Source organism: Lepidochelys olivacea, assembly GCF_965140295.1.
Source record: "Lepidochelys olivacea isolate rLepOli2 genome assembly, chromosome: 2".
Classification (NCBI taxonomy): Eukaryota; Metazoa; Chordata; order Testudines; family Cheloniidae; genus Lepidochelys; species Lepidochelys olivacea.
Genome location: NC_140412.1, coordinates 173,134,589 through 173,159,733, shown reverse-complemented (window position 1 = coordinate 173,159,733; position 25,145 = coordinate 173,134,589). Strand labels below are relative to the sequence as shown.

At 42.9% G+C, this 25,145-nt stretch overlaps 2 protein-coding genes across 4 annotated transcripts in view; one reads left to right on the top strand and one right to left on the bottom strand.

The window, feature by feature from the left end:
* The window catches only part of CNTNAP2 (contactin associated protein 2), a 1,667,645-nt gene that overhangs the window by 1,387,811 nt on the left and 254,689 nt on the right, over positions 1–25,145 (top strand). Inside the window, exon 15 of the mRNA XM_084620442.1 lies at positions 20,467–20,594. Within this exon, the coding sequence (XP_084476568.1) occupies positions 20,467–20,594 (128 nt within the window). The remainder of the gene's footprint in view (positions 1–20,466; positions 20,595–25,145) is intronic.
* Positions 12,876–16,926, bottom strand: LOC311516408 (uncharacterized protein). 3 transcript variants are annotated; one of them, XM_084620443.1, is made up of 3 exons: positions 15,713–16,926; positions 14,694–14,810; positions 12,876–13,920 (listed from the first exon to the last, which is right to left on the bottom strand). In XM_084620443.1, the coding sequence occupies exons 1-3, from the start codon at positions 16,436–16,438 to the stop codon at positions 13,384–13,386; spliced, it is 1,380 nt and encodes a 459-aa protein (XP_084476569.1). In that variant the 5' UTR covers positions 16,439–16,926; the 3' UTR covers positions 12,876–13,383. The 3 variants fall into 3 exon arrangements, 2 of the variants coding, with proteins under 2 accessions (XP_084476569.1, XP_084476570.1); XM_084620444.1 differs by having other exon boundaries at positions 14,694–15,063; positions 16,464–16,926; XR_014710403.1 differs by lacking the exon at positions 12,876–13,920 and having other exon boundaries at positions 13,927–15,052; positions 16,464–16,926.

Sequence of the window (25,145 nt, the reverse complement as noted above, 5' to 3'; positions counted from 1 at the left end):
ACTCTTCCATGTAAGCAATTGCTGTTGTTGCCACAGGGATCTTATAAGATCATGAATGGGAGCGGGGGCTCTGTATGATCACAAATGGGAAGGATAGGTGGTACACAAGTATCTCTATTAAAATGTTGTCTGACTCTTGACATAAAACATTTGCCTGACTCATGCATAAATGTTGCCCAGCAGTGATATTGTTTTGTACCCTATACAAAGTATAAGCATAGAACCATCTGACAAAATTCCAGATAATTGACCGGAGATCATAGAATTACAATGACAAACACAGTTAACCCTCCAAGAAAGGAGGAGTGAAAACAGAGGTGTCTGATGGGGGAAAAGCTGCTGAAAGAATCTTGGTGGGAGCTAAGGAGCTTGTCTACACTGCATGGCAAAGCACATTAGAGGGGTGTGATTTGTAAAGTACTCTAATGTACTGCCCTACATAGACCCTATCAGCGCAAACTAAAAGTTACATAGTTCACTTTAATTTAGTCTTGTTTGAAACAGGACAACTCGCACCTTTCCGAATACGCTTCGCTGATGCTGTGTAGACAAGCCCAAAGAGAAGGCTGTGTGGGCCTAGAGCGACACTGTGCACTGCAAAAGTCAGCAAGCCAAATGTATGTAAAAGTGAGATTCGGAGGCTGACAAGAAGCAGAGCTGAGCAAATGGCTATTTTGCTTCGGTAGCAGACCTGAAAAAAATGTGGAGGGTGGGGATTGGTTCATTCTGAAAATTTGTTTGGGTTAAACAAAAGATTTCAAACAACAATTTGAAACATTTCAAAACACAAATGTCAGTTCAAAATGACGTTTGAAACTAAATGTTGATTCCAAAATATTGTTTTGAAACCAAATGTTGATGTTCTCCCCAGGTTATTTTAGCTGAAGCTGTTCACCAAATTTGACCTGAATTCGTGAATAGTTTCAGTGTCCCCAAAATGTATTTTTCTGCTAATTTACTATTTCTACACACATAACCAAAATTGTCCAGCTCTAAAAAGAAGGCCATTGGGAACCCGCCAAATTTGTTAGGTGAGTGTTGATTTAGAGCTAGATGAGCTAGTTTATAAAATGGTTACTCATTTTTGTTAGTTTCAGTAAGGTAAATGCTTAGACAAAACTCCCAAGCTAATGAGACTGACACAAGGCAATAGGAGATTTTCCTGAATAAGGTCTGCTGCCATGTTTGGCCCAATGTAGTTAAATTGGGGACTGGCTTATAAACAAGCATATACAGAAAGTCACATTTAGATAAAGTTCTTGTTTTCAGCACTTAACCTGTCTTGACATTTTGTGAGTCTTTTAATGTCTTGTTGTTTGGATCCTTTATGAGAGAATCTTGTACCATAAGCAAAGCAGAATCCACCTGCGTTTGAATGTTTGAGACACACTCACATGTTAAGTTAATGCACCTTTTTTAAACCTCAGTGAATCTGCTGATCAGTGTACTGTGGTTTCTGATTTACCGAGATGTTAGTGATATCGTACATAAAATACAGGGGGGAAGTGTCATGAAAACATAAAAAGACCATAAAACTTTAATACATGAATGAGGCAGCATTTCATTTTTTTCTAACAAGGCCGTCTGCCTGCTGGAAGAGACAGTAAAAAAAAAGAGCCTAATTGAAATGAAAATAATTCTAAGAGCCATATGTCCATGTTTACAAGCAGAGGGAATGTGACAAGTATCTGTGTTTTGCCTGTGCGTTACAGCAGACTGTTTTACATAATGAAAAAACACATCTGTTAATTACCTTTCTGCTATGCCATTGCTTTAAATGTGCTTACAAGTCTTGGAGCATTCCATTCCAAATAATTATTTGTCATGAATGAGGGAACATTTAAAATGTTGTAAAGATGGATATTTGATTCTTTTTCTAACTAAAACACTTTCTTGATAACAGAAGCCTCTTTCCTCCCTCAGTAGATGCAGCAACATTATGTTTATAGCTCAATTTGTAGATAATCCTTCAAACTACGCTTTTTTCCCCCCAGTCATTGCCATTATAAATATCTTCTTCCATTTGGCCTTGGCATAGCCTGGGAGTTGAAATAGCTTTTTGCTTCCTGCCAATTACAGAATAATTTAGGGGTTGAGTCTACCATGCATAGTTCTTGAAAAAAACAAAGGCTAGTAGAATGTGTTAAGATTATTTTCTCTGCATTATCTGACGATAATATGTTGTGCAGAGATGTTTCCAAGTGGCTAGACAAATTCAATCAATACTGATTTCTGTAACACAGATTTGAAGCTGCATTTATTAATCATTTTACATTAAAAAAAACTTTACTACTAATCACAGATAATAAAAAAATGTCTGGAATGACATAATTTAAGGGAGGATGTTTGAATATAGGGCATCTTGTAGATTCCAGAAATAGGATATTGTTGCTGTTGTAGTTAAAGAGAGGTTTAGGTGAAGCAGAATAGAAGGGTATTGAAGAGAAATGGGCTCAAGTAGCAAAGTTCACATCCAGACTTTTTTAAAGTTGAATCCAGAGTTTGGTTTGGACCATGACAGGAAGGGACCAAATAATTGGCCAATCTCTGCTTTTGGGACTTCACTTATAACTGTATATCCCTTCCACCTAGCCTTTGTTTGTTAGTCTGTTTAGATTGTGAGCTCTTCGAGTGGGGAACCTGCCTTTGTGGATGTTTATTTCTAACCCTGCCACATACTTTCTGTGTAATCTCAGACAGGTCACTTAATCGCTCTGTGCCTCAGTTTCCCATTTGTGAAATGGGTAGGATGGCAGTACTTGTGCTACTTCAAAGTGTGGTCCCCCCTGCCAGCATGAGCCTCGGTTCTGGCTGACTCTGGCCCATAGTATCCAGTAAGGGTCCATGCTTAGAGTTATGAGGCAAGGCCTACAATGGACCCAGGTGAGAAGGGAAAAATATTCCTCAAATAGTGCTGAAGGAAGATGAGCTATGACCTCAGAACTATCTGCTACACAGAAGGGTTTCTGGGAAGGGGGTTGGTGTCCCCAGACAAAATCACCACACTACATCTTTCCTATCTCAAAGAGGAGAGCGAATCAAGGAGCATCCAATGTAACATGCTCCACACTTTAGGCCAAACTCCATAATGTCTATGTCATCCACAGCTGACTTGAGAAAATCCACCGGATTTGCCACCTAGAATGTATTGACCCTAAACTAGGTCAGGTACCAGATTTCACTAGTATAAGAGTTGGAACGATAAACATTGCAGTTGCCAGAATAACTGAGGCAAGACTCTTGAATAATGGTCAAAATTTTGTGGCGGACCCAAGTCTATTTTACTCTGGAGGAACCATGTAAATGGGTTGGCTGTCATCCTCTGACCACCTTTTAATTTACCACTCACAACATGGCATCCAATATCTGATCAACTACGATAAGTCAGGTTCAGGCATAGCGAAGGGAAGCTGACAATCATTGTAGCCTACACTCCCGCTAAGGAAGCTACAGATGCTAATAAAAATGAATTCTCTCAGCACCTAACAGCAATGGCACAATCTGTTCTGCCTTACAAACAATGTATTATGTGATATTCCAAGATATGAACCCCTGCAGCAAGATATGGCTTCAAAACTATTCTCAGTCCATTTTGCTCTGGAACAATAAATGACAACTCTGTGAGATTACTCTCCTTTTGCATATCTCACATTTACCATCACTGGCAGCTGGCTCAGGCACTTAGATATCTATCAGCAATCCTGCATATCCAACAATGGCTGGACAAGGAAGGAGCTGGAACATATATTGGTTGAGACTCATAGTAAGGGAAAGGTCATATCAGGTCTACAGAGGTGCAGAAGCTCTGGCAAATACCAACCTATGTCTCCTTGTTACTAAAATGGTAATTACTCTCCGGTTTCAACATGAGAATGTGCTTGTTCTGATACATAAGGTACAAGGAATCTGAGAAAATCCAGCGCTGGCTAACAAAGTACACTGTCACAGTCGAAAACAAATTCAACACATGTGGCATTCTCCGGGATAACACAGAATTAGGCTGGACAGCCATAAGCAGAGGCATCTGAGAAGCCAGAGATGCCATCCCAGAACTAAAATGCTACAACAATGCTCCTGGCTATCCTATGAAACATTTTAAATTTTGCAAAAGAAATCTGAAGCCAGACAGTGCCACGATGCTGCTGAACGTAAACGTTTACAAGGTGTTTTTTGAGTGAGAGCAGAAGTGGATTGTGACGTTTATTCTGAGAACTTGCAAAAGAGGCAGAAGTGGGAGTGAGATCTAATAAACTACGACCTCCATTCAAAGTGGTTCAATCACTTGGATCCTAAACTGGTCTTTGTGTGGGGCTTATGCTGATGACAAACAAGGCTGATGGTAAAACATGCTTAACCCAGGAGTCTGCATTTAATCATCTTGAAGTGACTCCATGTCCAGATCTGGATGTATCAGCGGTAGATGCAATCCCTGACCCTGAAAATTGTGTAGGTGCAAGTATGTTTGCTCTGCCGTAAAGAAAGTGTTGAAGTAGGTGTGTTGCCAGACCCAGTGGCATAATGCCTGAACTGCTCTGGAGTACCATAAGTGTAGCGTTACACAAACATTTTCTCCAGGTCTGGACTACTTGGAAGGTACCAGTGGAGTGGAAGAAAGGGATCATTATCCTGCCCTGTAAGAGGAAAGGCCCACATGCTGCATGCGATAGCTATAGGCCAATAACTCTGCTCTCTGTTCCTGGAAAAGTTTTTCACATGTGTTCTGTTCGCCTGGCTCCAGCCTCTCTTTGTGACCTGCCATTGCCCAGAGCAATTGGGCTTCACTTCTAGATGATCTACAATAAACACTATACTTACTCTCCATCTTTTATCTGAGATCCATTGTGAATTTAACTAGCCTTTGACAGCAGAATATGTAGACCTAAAGACAGCCTTCAATTCTGTTGACTGAGCTGCCTTGTGGAAGGCCCTACAAAGCATCAGTGTTCCCAACATCCTCTTGGGGTTAATTCAAGATCTACATAATGACTTGGGCATGGGTGCATTGGTATCCCATAGGTCTGCCATGTTTCACACTAGATCCAAGGGGAAGCATGTATGTGTCTTGGCCCCTGCTCTGTTCAGCTGTGTAATTCATTGGCTCCTTGAACATATCTCAGCAAGTATCAGTATAACTGCCAGTTCAACTTCTTTTACCAATCTGGATTATGTGTGTGATGTTGTCCTCTGGTCAAGATGTAAATAATTTCAAAGATCCACTAGAGAGAATCTTGGGCAAAGGGTTTCTTGAGCAAAAACAAAAATTCAGAGTCTCGGTGAGAAGTTGTGATTCAAGACCTCTATGCTTCCAGATAAATTATGGAAGTAGTGGATGACTTCATCTATCTAGGCAGTAAACTGTCATCAAATGGATGCAATCAGACAGACGTCCGAAAAAGAATTGGTTTAGCACCCTCAGCAATGAAGGACCTGCATAAGGTCTAGAGCCAAAAAAAAAAAGGTGAAACAGGATATAAAGATATGGATTTATCAAAGCTGCCTAATTCTGATTCTCTTATATGGATCTTATTCAAGACATCAAAAGGCGGAAGGCATTTCATATGCGTTGCCAGCGGGCAACTACTGGGCATAAAATGGTTTGACTTTATCAGTAGTAGGGATGTATAGATTCATAGATATTAAGGTCAGAAGGGACCATTATGATCATCTAGTCTGACCTCCTGCACAATGCAGGCCACAGAATCTCACCCACCTAGTCCTGCAATAAACCTCCCACCTATGTCTGAGCCATTGAAGTCCTCAAATCATGGTTTAAAGACTTCAAGGTGAAGAGAATCCTCAAGAGGACTGCAGTCATGGTTGGCCACCGCCAGCCGGCCTGTTTTGGTCCTGGTGCATGCCTCAGAGACAAAGTCCCCACACACTGATTTCTGAAAATTAGACTTGAAGTGAGCGGGGGTCACTGCCCGGTCATAGACTGGCAGCAGTCATGTGGTTACCCGCAATCGACCTGGCTGCACCAGATCAGTAATAACCCTGTGGAGCTCTTAGTCTCCTAGAACAAAGCCCGTATAGTGTGGCCAGAGGCATTCAACATGACAGTTCTCAACTCTCTAAGTATACTGTTGTGCGAGTGGTGTTGTTGGAGAGGAAAGATGTGATTTACTACAACAGTAGCACTGGAAACACCACAGCATAAAATTATTTCCACACGAGACAATATTTTGTTTATTAGCAACTACTATCATTCCATAAGCTCAACAACATTATTACAGGGGCTCAAATGTCCACTAAAATCATGAGAAGTTCTTTACCCTAACGAGGAACTCACAAACCCTGCTGAAACAACAGGATGTACTGTGGAGCACGGCTGGCTGGAGGAAGGAGATATTTTGGCTGTCTCTCTTCTTCATGAGGCACATGGGAGCGGTAGTGCTTTAGGTTGAGTGTCTAGTAGTCCAATGAAGAGGATGGGAGAAATGATGGATGCTAAAACTGCTAAGCCTTTACAAAATTCTCAAGGTAGAGAAAGTTAGCATTCGTTATTAAACTTTCTATGCTAAATTCTGCACTGACTTTGGAGCCTTTTTTAAGTTCTTGCGTGTGTTTTTTTTGACATCATCAATTATTTTTATTTAGCTCCTTCAATCACTTGAAATGAAACTGTTGAAGTTAACAACAACTACCAGGAGTGAAACCTTCCAGCCACTGTTCTCAAGTTTTCAATATTTCTTCCAACACACATCATCCTTTCATATAAAATCCTGTCTAAAGCACATTTGGGCTGATATTTTGGTAGCAGATGATCCAAATGTTTGCATATCGTTAGAAAGTCGATAACTTCAAGGAACTTATTTATCATATCTGCATATATCTTACTGCAGTACAGCTCAAGTAATAAAACATTGTTGTCTCATATACTAATTGTATAACCGAATCATGCTTATTGCACATGTAAAAATGACTTTTTATTACTAAAGTTATTGTCTGATCCATATAAATATACGAAACAAATGCAAATATTACAGTTGAGTGTATGGTATTTTTAAAAGCAGAGAGAGGCCAAGTAGGTGATGGCACCCAACAGAATCCTTCAGATTGGCACCCTGCTCTCTCTCTCTCCTTCTAACAGTGGGACAAGAGATCATGCTATAGCAATTGTGTAATTATGGTGCCGTAGCAGGATTGGAGCAATGAGTGGGAAGCTAACATGGTCCAGTCTGTAACAAGCCCTTTCTGCCCTCCTTTCCCTATGGGACCTTCATTTGCCCGATTTCTGCTCACAGAGAAGGGCTGTGTCTTGAAGAGTCTTCCTTTCACCCTCACCCAAATGGGAGGGGAGACCACCCCACAAGAGGCACCACTTCTCCCCAAGCAGTGCCCCAAACAGACACCAAGCACGTGGTCTGTCCCACATGCAAAGCACCAGAACTGAGGCAGAGACCGAGAGCAGAAAGTAGACAAATGGTGGGGATCAACAGGTAGGAGGATCAATCCCACTGTGGTGGACCTTCTCAGCTCCACCTTTGTCTAATCTAGATGTGCAGTTGCGAAAGAATGAGGATGAGGGTTGCGTAATCCCTGAGGAAAGTGGCACCAAGTTCTTCTGGATTTTGCCTTGGGAGAACTCGAAAGAACAGAGAGCCCTACAAAAAGGCAATGCAGTCTAGTCCTCCATCTTTTGCCATGTGGAAGAGGACACTGAGGAGATAGTCAGGGAATCCTGAGCAAGCCGTATTTTTGTCCTACCCTACGGTGAGCATTGTTGTTGGAAGGAGTGCCATGCCAGAGCATGGCATTCCTCCAGTTGCCAGGGTTACTCAGCTTCCTACAGATCCCTTTTTAACTCTTCCTCCAAGGTGAGATCCTACCAGGCAAGAGGCCTGAAGAACAGGCCCAGGCTAACAGAGACTACTGAGCCAGCTATGGAAATTTTTTATATTGGGGAAGCAAGTTTCTCAGACATGTAGGCTCCATTTCTCTCACCAGCACTGAGATCACAATAATTTGTGGACATGAAGTCTCTTCTGAATTCCCACAGATGTGTCCCATCACTCTTCTCTTGTCAGGCAGAGAATTGGGAAGCAGTGGAGTAGGCTGTATGTGATTTTCTTAATATCAAAACTGTCCCAAAAGTTAATGTATTGACCTGACTCTAAATGGAGTTCTAGACTGCCCAGTGATAAAGAGTCTGTTTACCCTGAAAATGAAACAGTCCAGTTTAATTGCATATTCCCCCAAGGTGCTGGAATGTGTTATATAGACTCATGATTCCCAATAGACTAATATTATCTGTGATTTTTGTAATAAAATCAAAAAGTTATTAGTTTAATTCAGTAGTAGTATGAATTTTATTCCTGAGTTTATGAATAATATACTGTGTAGTTCATCAGGTATTCATTTTCTAATCACAATTAAAGTGACTAATCCTTCAAAGGATGTTTATAATAATTTAAATTAACCTGGATTTAATTAAGGGAATTAGTGTTATCATGAGATTGGAGAGATGTCCAAGGAGGAAAATTTATTTTCTAATGTAATTTTAAAGCTTTTGTAGCTTTAAGGCCAGGGAGAGAGAGACCGACAGTGGGAGAAGGGGAAGAAGCATAGCTAAATCTCAATCCCAGAGGTAAAACGTGAACTATGCCTGCTTTGGTATAGTTAATTTATACTGGTTCGTTTGGAAGGAGTTACATTACAGTTCAGACGTTAAAGTTAACAGACTCGCTCCAATTTTCTGTGCAACTAGACTCCATAATGGGTGATATTGAGACCCCTCACAGTGTCTGCCTGGATCATATAACTGGTACATCATTTTCTGTGTGCATCATGCTTTTCATGTTGAGACCATGTAACCTGTTCACTCACTCAACTTTATAACAGAGTTTATATTTACACACAGTGTAGCCAATGGCAGAATTTAATCTTTGATTTAATTGATTTTTAATGAAAATATCATACAGTGAATGGACTTGTATATATCCCATATGAGTGCTGGGTCCTATTCATGTATGATTCTTTCTGAGGTGTGAGAGGAGAAAGGGAAAGACAGGAAATTAGTGAGAAACCCTCACTCCAGAACAGCCAAATCACGAGGAAATGTAAGGTTTTGGCCAATAAGTATAGTGGGGTACTTGAATTCAGAGTAAAGGCAAGCCCTAGGACATGAGTGAGTTTGGAAAATTTTTATATATTGTGTATATAATATGTGTTAAACCAAAAAGTTGACTATCTCAAAACCTCCAAAAAGTTTCCTTTAAATTTAGAATACAGGTTTGGACCAATTCTTCTTTTATCCAAGCCTGTTTGCTTAGCCCTCTTTTTAATCCTGTTCATTACAGCATACCTATCAGCAATGAAATAGCTCCCAGATTATCAAGACTGCTACCAGAATTCTATAATTTGTTAGATTCTCTGTAATGTTAGCTCTGCCATTAGCATCTCAAATTTAAATAGAGTACTTGCACACTATTTTTTGGAAGAAAACAAATAATATTTCGCACGTCTGTACTTCCTTAAAGCTTTTTTTTTTAATTTTATTTATTTATTTACAGACATTCATTTACAAACATCTGTTTAATTAAACCTCAGTACACCCCTATAAAGTAGATTATGGAAATACAGAGATCACTAGAGAGGTAGTAGCCCATTAAAAAGTTGGGTCTAGTAGCAGATGGACAACAAGGAAATTTTGCACTTTGCGTGTTTGTATTTTTTAGATCACTAGTAACCCTAATTATGCTTAAGTCTATTCCTATTTAGTAAATCACTTAAGCACACTCTCAACATTAAGCACATGCCTAAAGTTAAATTGTGCTCATGTGCTTTGTTGTGTAGGAATGAACTATTGAATCAGAGCCTAAGTGGGATGCAATGCCTTTATTGGGATCTAACAAAAATGAAGATAAGAAATGAATCCTGTTTATTTCAAATAAATAAGGTGTGTTTATTTCAAATAAATAGATAAGCAAATTAATAGCAATACAGAATCTTAACATTAATTTGAATGTCATTTGTTCATGTATACATAATGCATGTTCTTTTTACATACAATATTACAAGTAAAGAACTGATCATAATCAAAACAATCATAATAAATCTTACAGTAATATAGACCTTTTTCATTTAGAAGTACCCTGCAGCTCTTTACAAACAGTATATATAGGAATGGAAATTAGAAATATGAACATTTTACTGAGATTTCATCAATATCTCATGATAATTACAGGATTTGATGAGATTCATTTAGTCTTACTTGACTTTTAACAGGAATATGACACACTCTGTATTCAATCCTTATTCTTAGGTGGATTTTCTTTAGTGAGGGAAACCTTTTGCACCATCTCAATGTGCAAGATCTTTAAAGAGCTGTGGGAACATTATCCCATCTAGGAGCAGAGTGTTCCTGATATAGTGTAAATTCAACTATTACATTTTGCTTGATAAACTTAAAGTTTCTAAACCAAAGACTAACTGTATGTCACTACTAATCACACACATGCACCACATAAAAGAGAAGCTGAGTGCACATACTAAACTCCAGTTACTAAGTATATTGAAATACCAGTCAGTTCTCTGTCTGTCTGTCTTAGGCCATGTCTGCACTACCAGCTTTGGTTGACACAAGTTATGTTGACATATATTGTTCATATGCATAGTTGGATGATTGTATCAGCACTGCAAGCAATCACAAGGAGTGCTTGTGTCAATGCACAGTATGGTCACCAAGGGTAGGTATCCCAGTGTGCCATGCACCGCCCTTTGGCACAACACCTTTTGGGGGAATTTTTTGCGATGTGTTGTGAGGCATACACAAGTTGTACAGGGAGGCTGGAACAAGGATGGTCCCAATGGTTATAGCTGCCTGCTGTGTCCTGCATAATATGTGAGGCAAAGGGAAAAGTTGCCACTGGGGTGGAGGACGGAGTTGGAGCAGCTCTCTGCTGACTTTGAACAGCCAGACACAGAGGTCATTAGAAGAGCTCAATGCAGAGCTGAGGGAAGCCTTGAAAGAGCATTTTAACAGTCAGCCATAGTAATGTGATGGAGTAGACTGTGCTCTACCTGGCCCTGAAGTTTTGGGTGGTGTTGGGATTGTGTAGTGCTTGGTGAAATAGCACTGAGCACTGGCACTATTTTCCAGCACTGGTGATTTTAGCTGATATCTCACTTCTGAGAGTACAAAGGCATGGAGGACACACCTGCTGCTGGCATCCTGAAGCCACCCAGGCCTGTATGCCGCTAGCCTCTTTCCTGCAATGGTGTCTGCCAAAGTAATCAGAGTGGCATGGGAAAGTGTCCTACTGTGGAGGAAGAAATAAGGCTGTCATCCTAGAAATCTTTGGGGGAGGATTGCAGATTACTTCCATGGAAGTTTCATTGAGATCTCCCAGGAGGATACAAGGGAAATCCCGGTGTACATAAACAAAAGTAGTATATAAGGGACATCCCTGTGTACATAAACAAACAGCTTCACAAGCCTCTGACCACTCTCACCTAGCCCTACAGGGAATGAAAAACAGATAACTCTACTTCTGTTTGTTGTATCTCTACCTCTTCTCATACAAATAAACCAGTGGAAAGCAGATACCTGTGTTCTGCTAACTTGGGGTTGGGCCAGGACACCATCTTCACATTTAAACATGTTAAGGTAGAATGCATGCACACAGTTACCTGAGATTCCTTCCCCTGGATCAGGATCAGTCGTGGTGGAGTCATGAAAAGATCCTGGCTCACAGCATAGCTGGACCTCTCCCACTGGATGTTTCTCCTCCTAGCTGTTCATGGCAGGGGTCTCTGTCTCAGGTTCCCCTAGGCTATCGACGGTGGTCTGCAGGATGCTGGTGGAGTCTCCACCAAGTAGGGCATGCTGCTCATTGTAAAAGTGGCAGGTCTGTGACTTAGCATCAGATCAAATGTTGGTCTTCCTGTCCTTGTGGTATTCCTGCTGAAGTACCTTCGCTTTCATGAGGCACTGCTGCCGATACCTGTTGTACCCCTTCATCTGCGTCCCCTCGGCAAACTGTGTGCATGCATTCTACCTTAACATGTTTAAATGTGAAGATGGTGTCCTGGCCCAACCCCAAGTTAGCAGGACACAGGCAGGAGCACATCTGGAATATGTAGCCAGCATAATGGTTTGGGCAGCTGCACACAAAGAAGAGCCGCTAGGTGAGGTCATCAAGCTGGGCAATCATGAAAAGGTATTTCAAAAATATGCAGGGGCTTTATAGTGGGGGACGGCTTCCAGTCTCTGTGACTCATGGCCAGTGGAGTTCATAATTGTGACCAGAGGAGTCACTGTTGAGCATTGTAGGACAGTGGCTGGAGGACTGTTAGGGTTGACATAGGTCACGCAGTGTCTACACTCTTATTGTGTCAACCACAGTATATCAGCCATGGCTCAATGCTGTTCAGGGTGGTGGTGTTACCATGTCACCATAATGGGGTGCCTTCATCAGCAGTAGACCAACGTGAGTGTACACTCATGCACAAATAAGTCACTGCAAGGTGACTTAAGTCAAAGTAACTTTGTAGTGTAGTCCAGTGTTGCGGTTCAGTGATGAGACAGAACACAGCTTTATGCAAGCAAGCAGGCTGGTCAGTGGAGATGGGCTGTTCTGCCCCCCCTGCCTTCCACCTTCTCCTTTTATTATATTTCTCCCCCTAAGCATTACACACTGCTACACAAAGGAATGTATGACGTTGATTCATATGCTTAGTTACCATCCTCTATCTACTACAATCCTGGTTCTCAGGCCTTGAGCCCAGGCTAAAAAAACCTCCCACAGTTGCTGTCCAAACAATCAAGTTCTCAGGGTTCATATCTAGCCCTTGTCCTTGGATAGAGCAATGTGTGCATTGCTCCTAGGAGACAGTCAGGGTGTGCCCCGCCTGCTTCCAGGTGGAATAGCTAGACATTAACCCTTCATCTCCCCTTTTTTGTTTATTGATAATTGGCCATCTCATGGTAGCCGCCAATTTGTTTTATCATGCTATTTAACTCCCAGACAGACAAGGACATAACCTGGGGAGCTTTCCAGGGCAAAAATTTTACAAAGTCTTAACAAGGAAGGAATACATTGTACACAGCAACAACAAAAAATAAGCCCAATAATTACAAACACAAAATAACCAAAAGCTTAACATCTGCAATATAATCATCTAAAAGGGATACACTTCTTTTACTACAATTGTAACCAGCAAAAGGCAATATAAGTATCATTCTACTAAGACAGCAAAGGGTGCCATCACTTAAATTTGCAGGAATATAATTAAAGGTGCATGAACCACAAGTAAAAACCCATCCTGATGGTAGGATGATATGGCCATAATTATATGAAACATTAACAGCATGGGAACAATTTAAAAGGGATTAAGAAATTTTTTGACAGCCCAATGGCACCTTTGTACTAGTGCAGTTAACTACACGTGCACAGGTGACATTGTGAGCCCCGGCCGGGTACGGTGTGTGGAGGGATATAGCCGTGCGAGGCAGAGTATAGTTGGCCGGGCCCCAATTAGCCATGCTAAAATACTGGGAGAAAAGATTAGCATAAGCAAAGAGCAGTATCTTATTCTCCTTCGGGCTTGTAACGGGGGAGGCGCTTCCGAGCCAACCCCTACAAAAAATAGCAGGCACAAAAGGCACACAATCATCACAGAATTAGCAGTGATTTGGGCGAGAATCGCCACAAACAAAGTCTTAGGAGTTTCTGGCTGCTGATCTGCTGCCAGTTTTCGTTGAGCCGTGGCGACCAATGCTTTTACTGCTCCCCCTGTCACGGGCTGGCTTGGGACGTTACGCCTCCTCCGTTTCCGTCCCGCCGTTGTCGACTCGGGGGGCAACGCGGTCTCCTCCAAGATCAGCTGAAACTCTGGTATGGGATTCGACAGCCCCTGGTGCCATGCCATGTTGTTTAAGTGCTGGTCGCACGCACCGGGCTGGAACCCACAACGGTCCTGCAGGGAGAGACACAGCAGCATATCCCCGACCCCAAGTGATTAGAGGTGCTGGGCCCAGCCACTGTGGATCGGGCAGCTGACGGTAAAAGACACGCGGTCTTTCCAGTACCTCAGATTTGTGAAAATGCCGATCCGCAGGGGTCTGCTGATCTGCATTCAGTGTTAAATTATTTAAAGTAAACAAGAGAATATACATCTGTTGTTGAATGTCTCCTAAGGTTCGGAGATGCAGCTCCCCTTGTTTTAATTGTTTATCTAGCAAGGTTTTGAGTGTGCGATTGGCACGTTCAACAATGGCTTGGCCCGTGGAATTATAAGGGATTCCGTGTTTAAGACGGATGTCCCAGCGGGCACAAAAGGTGGAGAGGGCTGCAGAGCAGTAGGCTGGGGCATTATCTGTTTTAATTTGGCAAGGGCGACCCATAACAGAAAAGCAGGCCAGCAAATGGTGAATAACTTTGTTAGTGGCTTCCCCACGTTGTGGGGTTGCCCAAAGGAAACCTGAATAAGTATCAACGGAAACATGTAAAAATGAATAGGGGCGGAATTGTGGTACATGAGTAACATCCATTTGCCACAGCTGATTTGCTGCGGTACCTCGGGGGTTAACGGCATAAGAAAAAGTAGGAGCAGCAGCAGCACAGTGGGGGCAGGAACGAACAATAGAACGTGCATGATCAGCAGGAATGTGGAACTGCCGGGCCAAAACAGAGGCAGACTGATGAAAAAAAGGCATGGCTTTCAATGGGGTCAGAAAAAAGGGAATTCACCTGACCACGCAACGCGCGATCGGCGCGTGCATTGCCCTCAGTGAGTGGCCCAGGCAGAGGGGTATGACTGCGAATATGAGCAACAAAGTAAGGGAAATGACGAGTGGCAAGAAGACGCTGTAAAGACAAAAACAGGCGAAGGAGATCTGCATCAACCTGAGGGGTAATGAGGGCAAGGGGTAAATGATCAATTACCTGATAAACATAATGGGTATCCACAATTAAATTAAAGGGACAATCAGCAAAAAGTTGAAAGGCCAAAATAACAGCAGCCAATTCTGAACGCTGTGAGACGGCGAGTGAGACAACGTAGATCCAAAGCCTCCTCCGCCCCGAGTTCGATCCTCGGCAGCTGGCACCTGATAGGGGACTAAAATCAATTGTGCAATTGACCGTCCACGCAGGAGTGACTGTGGAAGATGAGTCCACACCTGAACCTTAATAATGCCAGTGTAATCAGCATCAATGACCCCTGGAATGACAAAAAAGCCCTGTTTCCCAGCATGTGAGCGAGGGAGAACAAGACCTACAAAGCCGGCAGGGAGAGGTCCCATCACCTGTGTAGGTATGGCACAGACCTCCCCTGGCAGCTGAAAGTCAGTGTCCTCCTGCAATCTGTTGGTAAAATCCAAAAAGGACTCTAAGGCACCCTGACGGATACTGACAAAGCTTTTGGTAGGCTTGTCCGAATCCGGGACCTTCTTGAAGGCATGCTGGGCACAGGTGGAAATAATGGGGAAGACGGCCTGAGGGAGTTGAGACTGCATCCCAATAGTAGCAAACTGGCCCTCCCCTGCCAAATGCTCATAAATGATACCTTGCTCTCTATATACCTGGGCTTGGCGTTCTGCCATCTGCCGATACTCACTAAGCCAAATAACATACTGACTGGGTGACAACATCATGCGCAGCAGCGTTTTCCAATCCTCAGGGATTAGGGAGTACCCAGCACCCATCCCTTCAATGAGACCACGCACAAAGGTGCTAGTCAGGCCAAATTCACGAATTGCTTTCTTTACCTCTCTAACCACCGAGTATGGCAGAGTGGTCCAGGTGCCCACGGGGTTGCCCTGGTCATCATTCTGCCAGGTCACCGGGCAAACGGAGACCAGATCAGCCAGCTCCTCTGCTGTAAGATCTGATCGAGCTTTCGCTGCGTGAACCATTTGTTGCACCAGCGAAAGCTTCTGAGCAGATGCAGATGACTCTCTGGGGGGCCCCATGGGGGGAGGGTGATCACACACCGGCTCCGGTGGGGAAGGCCAGGGAGGCGGTGGTAATAGAGGCACTGGGGGCGAAGCAGGGGGAGGGATGGCTGCAGGAGCGGACGGGGGTGGCAGGATCGGCAGCTCCTCTGTTGGTGCTGAAGAGGGCCTTTCCAAGGCGACACGCTGTGTCGCATCGCCAGGAGGGGGGATGACTGCAGGGGCGGACGGGGGCGGCGAGAGCACCAGCCTCGCGAGGGAGGGTCTGTCTGAGGCGACACGCTGTACCACGTCGCGGCAGAGGTGCCAGGCATGTAAAGCCTGCACGGGTGCCCGAGGCTCTTTGTGCAATGTCTGGCCCAATCGCTCCCAGTCCGCTAACTTAAGGCTTCCAGCTTCAGGATACCACGGGCACTTGGCACGCACCTCCTGTAGCAGGAGAGTGAGTTCTCGAGCCGGGCAGTCATGCTGAGCCTTACGCAGCAAATACTGCAGCTCATTACGGTGTTGCACTTGCAAAGCAGAGAGGGAGCTTCCCATACTTACCACAATGAAAAATACTCACCGGGATCCACGAAGTGGATGAGTGACGCGTCTGAAACCCTTGCCGGGCGAGGTGAGTGCTGAGGGCCCCACGTTTGGGCGCCAGTTGTTGCGGTTCAGTGATGAGACAGAACACAGCTTTATGCAAGCAAGCAGGCTGGTCAGCGGAGATGGGCTGTTCTGCCCCCCCTGCCTTCCACCTTCTCCTTTTATTATATTTCTCCCCCTAAGCATTACACACTGCTACACAAAGGAATGTATGACGTTGATTCATATGCTTAGTTACCATCCTCTATCTACTACAATCCTGGTTCTCAGGCCTTGAGCCCAGGCTAAAAAAACCTCCCACAGTTGCTGTCCAAACAATCAAGTTCTCAGGGTTCATATCTAGCCCTTGTCCTTGGATAGAGCAATGTGTGCATTGCTCCTAGGAGACAGTCAGGGTGTGCCCCGCCTGCTTCCAGGTGGAATAGCTAGACATTAACCCTTCAGTCCAGGTCTTAGGTACTTTCATGGCCCCCATTGTTGTGTGCCCCATCTGAGCACCTCACAATCTCTAATGAGTTTATCCTTACAACACACCATGTGAGGCAGGGAAGTACTATTATCCCCATTTTACAGATGGTGAACTGAGGCATAAAATGACTAAGGGAATTGGCCAAAGTCACAAAGGCAGGCTGTGGAAAAGAAGCAACTGGAACTCATTTCTTCCTAATCCTAGGCTAAAAGTCTAACCACTGAACTATTCTTCCTCTCACAGGAGAGGAAGTTTCCTACCATGGTGACTCTCAAGGTTCCTTCCCCACTCTGAATTCTAGGGTACAGAAGTGGGGACCTGCATGAAAGACCCCCTAAGAATATTCTTACCAGCTTAGGTTAAAAGCTTCCTCCAGGTACAAACTTTGCCTTGTCTTTGAACCATACGCTGCCACCACCAAGCATTTTAAACAAAGAACAGGGAAAGAGCCCTCTTGGAGATGTCTTCCCCCAAAATATCCCCTCAAGTCCTACAGCCCCTTTCGTGGAGAAGGCTTGATAAGAATCCTCACCAATTTGTACAGGTGAAAACAGACCCAAACCCTTGGATCTTAAGAATAATAAAAAATCAATCAAGTTCTTAAAAGAAGAATTTTAATTAAAGAAGAGGTAAAAGAATCACCTCTGTAAAATCAGGATAGTAAATACCTTACAGGGTAATCAGATTCAAAACAGAGAATCCCTGTAGGCAAAACCTTAAGTTACAAAAGACACAAAAACAGGAATATACATTCCATCCAGCACAGCTTATTTTACCAGCCATTAAACAAAATAAAATCTAATGCATTTTCTAGCTAGATTACTTATAGATTACTTACTAACTTTACAGGAGTTGTAAGGCTGCATTCCTGATCTGTTCCCAGCAAAAGCAACACACAGAGAGACCAAACCCTTTGCCCCCTCCCTCCAGATTTGAAAGAGTCTTGTCCCCTTATTGGCCATTTTGGGTCAGGTGCCAGCAGGGTTACCTTAGCTTCTTAACCCTTTACAGGTGAAAGGGTTTTGTTTCTGGCCAGGAGGGATTTTATAGCACTGTATACAGAAAGGTGGCTACCCTTCTCTTTATATTTATGACAGTGACAAACAGCCAGTTATCAGAAAACAAAGCAAGAGCACTACTGGAAGAAATTATGTAACACTTTTTTATTTTAATGGCAATGGCTCTAAAGTTACTAAAGAGTATCACAGTATTTTGTGTTAATTCCATAAATAAATCATTAATAATGAGTATGAACACTGATCAATAACATTAGTAAAGGAGAGGCAGGGAAACCATCACTAGACATTTTCATTCCCTGGAAAGGAGGTGGCATTTATGGCTGATAGAGGCTTGAAAGATCATTCGCCCCATTATTTGGGGCTGAAAATATCCACTAATGTTGGAGGTGAGGGATGGAGTGCCATTGGTGTAGTTTTCTTTTCATCACCGTCTAAAAATTTTTTATATTTTTAATAGTTACCTCTGATTTGAAGGTCTTTTTGAAATAGTGGCATTCAACAGAGAAAAATAATTTCAGAGGAAAATTTTAGTAAGAGTAAAGTGGTAACCTACCTTTAATTTATGTTACAGAGGCTAGGGTCCCATAGATGTGGCATCAGGCTGGGGATCAGGGAACCTGGAATTATAATCTTATTCACCCATTCTGTTACCATGAGCAAATCACTTAACCTTCCTGCACTTCTGTTTCCTATCTGTAAACAGAAGATGATGATACTTTCCCACCTTCCTAAAGGACTTTGAAATCTATAGATGAAGAGCACTGTATAAGTGCTTTTTATTATTTAGCAGAATCTGCAGAAGCAGCTCACTTAGACACAAAGGATATGAGAGGTCGTTCTCTCCATTCTTTGTCTACTGGCAGTCTCCTCCGGCAGAATCTAGAAAAGGCTATGGCCAACCATACTCAGTTAATGGTCTCAGCCTCTTGGAACTGCTGAAGAACGGAGAAATAAAGGGTTCTGAGATAAAGGTGGGAACTCTGAAACGGAAAGAACAAAGATTTAAGAAAATAGTCATCCAGTGTCTTCAGAAAACATTTAACTTTCTCAAATATGTAATAAATAAATCTCTAATTACTCTCTTCATCACAGAGAGCAGACACAAGTTCCAACGAGCTGTCTTTCTAACATGATAGTTATTTTCTTAATTACTTTAATTGCTTTTCTTTTTAAATGAGTTTTTATCTTCCATTGCTTCAGAAGGACTCAATAGCTGATGTGACCGGAGACAGTATATTAGTGTTACTGAGAAACTCTCAGCTTTACTGGATCACACAAATCCCTCTGCTCTGCTTCCTGGATAATAGGAATCTAATGTTACAGGGTCATAAAGTCATTGAAAATAGCAGTGGAAAAGGCTTTCAGAGCATGTAGTGTTATCCCAAAATGCAATTGCTCCCTACAATATATTACTCAGTATATTTTCTAGGGCTTTAAAATCATCCTTAGTATCGTGTTCTTGTTGAGCAAAGAAATTGATTTGTAAAGAAGAAGGTGGGAAAGTCTGTGGTTACTATTAGTTGCTGATTTACTGGAGCACTTAGAAAGGTGCTGTAAAAAAAGAGGAAGATACATATCTTCACTTTTTGGGTTATGCAGCTTGGACAACTGTTAAGTTGTTTTGTTTTGCTTCCTCTTAATTTTTTCATGTCTTTAACAATAGGGTCTCACTAATATTTGTAAAAAGCTGTATTAAATTCAAGGCTGCATTATCCTTCACATCCTAGGAGCTGCATGACTGCTCTTGGCTTCCCTGTCTGTTTGCTTCTGACAAAAAATGGTTCATGGAAAGAGAGGATGTGGCTAGTTAAGTTATTGCTTTCTGTTTTAAAGGAACAGCACAATTGCTGTTCTAATGCTTTCATTTTAGGCACCTGACCTAAAACATGAATCAGTTCTCACTTCACATAAGTGTTGAGGTATCCTGGTGAAGTGACTAAAATGTAGGTCTCTGTCCATCTGTATTATATACTGGGGTAGTCAGAAGACTTTAGCTCTTAATTCTTTATCTTTTGTCATCAGTGCAGTGCTAAAACTATTAAAAGCAATGGAAATGTTATTCATCCTGTGAGCAGGTGTTATATCATTAGAGTGCCAACTGGTCACAGCTGGGACAAAAAGATATGTCTTTAGGAGGTATTGAAAATCTCCTCTCCATTCAAAGCAAACAAGCTAAACAATCAACAAAGTACCATTGCTCAAGTACGTACGGGCTGTGGTCAGTTCCAAACAAAAAATCCAATGAAACTATTTTGGAGAGATTTTCTTGGATGAAATGAATATATCTGTTTTACAAAAATACATATGATAATATTAATAGGAGGTATTTAATCAAATAGATGGGATTAACAAAAGGGTAACATTTTTGTATTGATTTAATTATTGCTTTTCAGGGGTATTTATTCTTGTGGTGATTCGTTCATTGTCAGGGAATAAAATCTTTGTAAATATTTCACTAATTGTATTGTTTCTTTTTTTCTCTGTCTCAGGAGAAAAGATGCTGGGCTCTTGTCTTACAAAGAACATCTACCAGTGAGTCAAGTGGTGGTTGGAGATATTGACCGATCGGGATCAGAATCCAAGTTAACTGTGGGTCCTGTGCGCTGTCAAGGAGACCGTAAGTTTGCTGTTGCTCCTGATTAGCTTATAGCCCTTTTGGAACATAGGAAAACTTTGATTGTCTCCCCATCTAAGCTCATGCAAGTTACATTTTGCTCACAGCCGCTTCCTAGCAGAGTTTAAGATGTGCAGAGAAAGGGAAAGAAATGACCATAAAACCACCAATATAAGGGGCTCCGCTTTGGATCTAAAAGGTGGGCGTTCATCTTTCTTGTATGGTAAATGAGGCATCTTTGACTACCCAGCTAAGTTTATGATTATATAAACAGTAATACAAATAGCATAGGAGCAGCACTCGACAGCTGTGATGCTGCTGAGTCCTGCTGTTAATGCCATTAGCATTACTATTTATATCACCATAAACTAAGTTTATAGAGATATAAATAGTAGCATTATGGCTAAATGCATCCTTGTAAACTCAGGTTATAGCTGTGTAAAGTTTGACATTACTGCTATCAGTACCATCCTCATCAGAGCTCAATGTTGACTTGTAAACCAGGGATGGGTCTCTGTAGCAGTTTCTAGTTTTAAACTTGTGCACTGGAGAGGGGATACATACCTTCCAGTTTGGTCTGTAGGAGGTGCAATACCAGAGTTATAAAGATTGAAGTGTATGTTTTATGTAGTAAATGATGGTAAGTGACTTCAAAATGAAAGAAAAGGAGTGAATTTGGCCTAGCCTTTATTGTCATTCATAAATATGGCTGGAAGGATGGGTCTTTGTGTCACTATCAGATGCATTTAGTCTGCTTTTCTGTTGGAGAATTTTTCTAATTTCTTCTCATTTTCTGTTTTCTGTTAATGTATTTGATGAATATTGTGTACAAACATATTTCATGGGATGCTTGCAAATTGTTCACAGAAACTAATTACTGTTTATTATTTGTGGTGTGTGACTGATCACCTGACTCAGAAGTTACTCTTTCTGTTCCCTGATTTAGATGAGTGACATTTTTATACAAGATTTTACAAATGATGAATAGGAAATAAGGAATGCAAATACTTTTTTCATGCACACATACCCTTTTTCATATGTTGCCCGAGTATCAGTATGAATAGAAATCTATATGAATTTGACTGTTCTCAAACATGAGTGTGAACAAAACTGCATTTGCTCAAATGTTCGTGAATAGCAAATAATAGGGGCTACTGGAACACAGTTGAATCCAACAGCTATTTGGGAAATGAATGAATTCCTAACAGTCCATTTGCATTGTACTCAGTCTGCTGTTTGAGTTATGCTGCCAAGTTTTGTGAAGCCATAAATCCTATCCTGTGAATAATTTTGTATTTATTTCCATGGCCCTGAATTCACCTGGAATTCCTGGCCAACCCCCAAACCCTGTGTATTCTCCCTTGGATTCTGGAGCCTTCTTCATTCCCTACCCTGTCAAACTTGCTGCTGTATTGCAGGTCAGGGCTGGGTGAAGAGATCTCTTTCTATTCCACAAGCACCTCGCTGAGGATCATGAACTTTGTGTGGGCTGCATTGAAATCCTTTGGGGGAAAGAGAGCTAGGCTGGGAAATTCAGCGGGCTTTGAACCATTTTCATTTTCAACAACCCATCTAGGATTGGACTCGCTCAGCTGGGCAAAGGCTAGAGTGTCATTTAAATGGATTTTGGAAAAGAAAATTTCCCAGACCCTTCAGGGCAAAGCTATGTCCTGTCCATCTGGCCGGTCCAGCCTTGTTGGTGGGCAAAGACAACCCATACCTGCCAATAGCGGAGAGGCAGAGTGAGTGCAGTGGTTTCAGCAGATGGTATTGAGCATGCTCACTCCAAGCCATGCAGCAAATCTGGGGGAGGGATGCGTGACCCCCCACCTCCACCCCAGACGTCGCCTCTGTTGGTGGGAACCATTTTGAATGTGAATTGCTGAAAATGATTTCAAAACATGGTCAGGGTGCCCATGTAGATGGGCTCATAAATACACAACATTGTGTATTCCTCGTGAGAACATCATTCTCCGTACTGGCCCTTTTATGACTCAGCCATACCCCTGATATAGCACTGAGTGATGGCCATTCTCCCTTTTGCTACCATGCAGTGCTAATGCTGCATTATTGCAGGCTAAAGTCTGTCCCTGCTGCCCAGAGCCTCCTAGCACCCCTCCCTTCCATGATGCTGCTAGGGGAACAACTGGAGCCGCATAGGATGGCTGATACAGAAGAGGCCATTCATGGCCTTTACAGAATGTCAGTTACACAAGCACCAGGCCAGGGATCTTTTGTTTTCCCCTCCTCCCTTTTTATTTATTTGTGTATTTAGCTGTGCAGGGAGGTTGGAGGCGTGGAGGCATGGAATGATCTGTCAGGAATGGTAACACAGATTGCCTTGGGGCTCCTGTGCACAGGGCCGGCTCTAGGTTTTTTGCTGCCCCAAGCTCCGAGAGCGCAACTGCCCAAGAAAAAAAAAAAAAAAAAAAAGGTGGCCGGAATGCCATGGAATTGTGCCGCCCCGACTACGTGCTTGCTTTGCTGGTGCCGAGAGCCGGTCCTGCCTGTGCATGGGACAGTGTTGTTAAGGGGCAGTTTGTTTATTTTCTAATAGAACTAACAACACTTGCCCCCTTTACATTGATGGTCCTGTGTGCAAGACACTGGGCTAGGATTCAGGATGTCTGTATTCCATTCCAAGCTCTTCCACAAAGTTACTTTGTGACCTTAGTCAAGTAATTTAATCTCTCTGTGCCTCACTTCCTCATCTGTAAAAGGATACTTCCTTTCTCTGTCCATTTTGAATGTAAACTCTTTGTAGCAAAGCCCGTTTCTTAGTAATTGTTTGTACAATGCCCGTGTGACAGGGGACACTCACCTCTTGTGAGCACCTCCTGTCGGTCAAGTGCAAACTTCTGGGGTGAAAAAAAGGACCAACAGGGCCTATGCAGTGCCCTTGTCAGTATCTGTGTCTGTAGCCCTGTCTCTGGGCTCAGCTCTCAGCCCCTTCTGGGCTAGCTTAAAGTCCGTATCTTCCCTGGCATAGAGCAGTGCCCCCAGGACTTTCTCACTGGAGCCTCTTCAAGTCCTGCCCTTCACTTAGGCCTCTAAACAAGTCTTATCCCCTTCTCAGAGCTTAGGCCACCTTGCCTAAGCTCTGGCCCTCCGACTACTCCAGGTCCAAACCCAGGGACCCTACAAATAGAAACCATGTGCTGCTTCCTTTAATAATTGCTACTGCTATTCCCTGGGTCATTTCCCATGTAGCCCCTTCCTCTTCACCCTTACCTCAGGGCTGAAGTTCTTCCTCACCAAATGCCAATGTCACCAGAACCTGTCTTCTGGCTCTCCCTTGAGCTTCAGCAAGGAGCACCTTCATAGCTCCTCTAGTCCCCACCAGGAACTGTTCTGCATGCAGCTCCTTTTAACTCGATCTGCTTTGCTTTGATTGGCTGCTTCCCTGCAGCCCCTCTAGGTGGGCCTGGAGGACCCACCTTCACTGCTCATTTTCTGGGGTGGAGTGTAGTAGGACCACAAGGCCTCCAGCAGGGGTCCTAAAAGGGCCTGGTACACCCAGTCACAGTTCATCAAAATGGGGTTTCAGCCTTAATTGGGCTCTCTACGCAGTGCCGCTTTCAAATAATAGAGTAGTAATAATAAGAATAAACATTTAGAGGGAATAAATGGGAGGGTGACTGGTTTTTGTTTTTTTTATAATTTGTAGCTGGATCAGAACTTTAGAGAAACTAGAGGGAATGTGAGCCCTGCCTATAAAACTAATGCTGTATCCCAGGCCAGTGGTAGGTGAAGAGATCCCTTCAAATACCATACCCATCTGACTGGCTATTAGAAATGGTCAGAAAATGGAATTTCCATCCCCCAACATTTCCCAACCGGTTTTCATTTCACATTGGAACGAAAAATCAAAAATTTAAAAAATTTTCATGGGATGGAATTTAAATAGATAGATTAGATTCTAAAACATTGAAATAACTTTATCAACATCTAACATTTTGACCTTTTAGGATCAGAATATGAAGTGCAATAGTGGCCATTTTGAATTAAATTCTCAGCGTGTCATTTAGTCAGTGTGATGAGAGGAAGGAGGGTGAGAGGTAGAAGGACTGACACACAAAATAAATAAATATGTATTACACCAATAGACAAGGATATGAGATGGAGGTGGGGAAAGTAGATGGATGAATGAGGGATCCCTCACTGGTGAATATGGTGCTCAGACATTTAGGAGCATTTCTCAGAGGTTGCACGGCAACCAAATGTGGCTGTCAGCCACTGCTGCAAAAGGAGCTCCCATGTCTCCATGGGAAGGGATTCCAGCACCAGTGCCCTGTGGTGCCACCTTCATAGGAGGCACCCAGAGGGCCTCATCCTAAAAATCAGCATCCCCGTATCATCTGCCACCTGCCCCAACCTCAGGATGGCTTTCCAGCACCTGCTCCCCCATGTCCCCAGATTGCAGCTCCTAACCCCTCACCCAGGTCCTGTCCAGGGACTGGGCATAGATGCACCTGGAAGCTGTGAAGGAGCAGGCTACAGAGCTGCTCTTCTGGGGTTGGGGGGGGGAGGTTCAAGGGATGAGCTGCCGTCTCA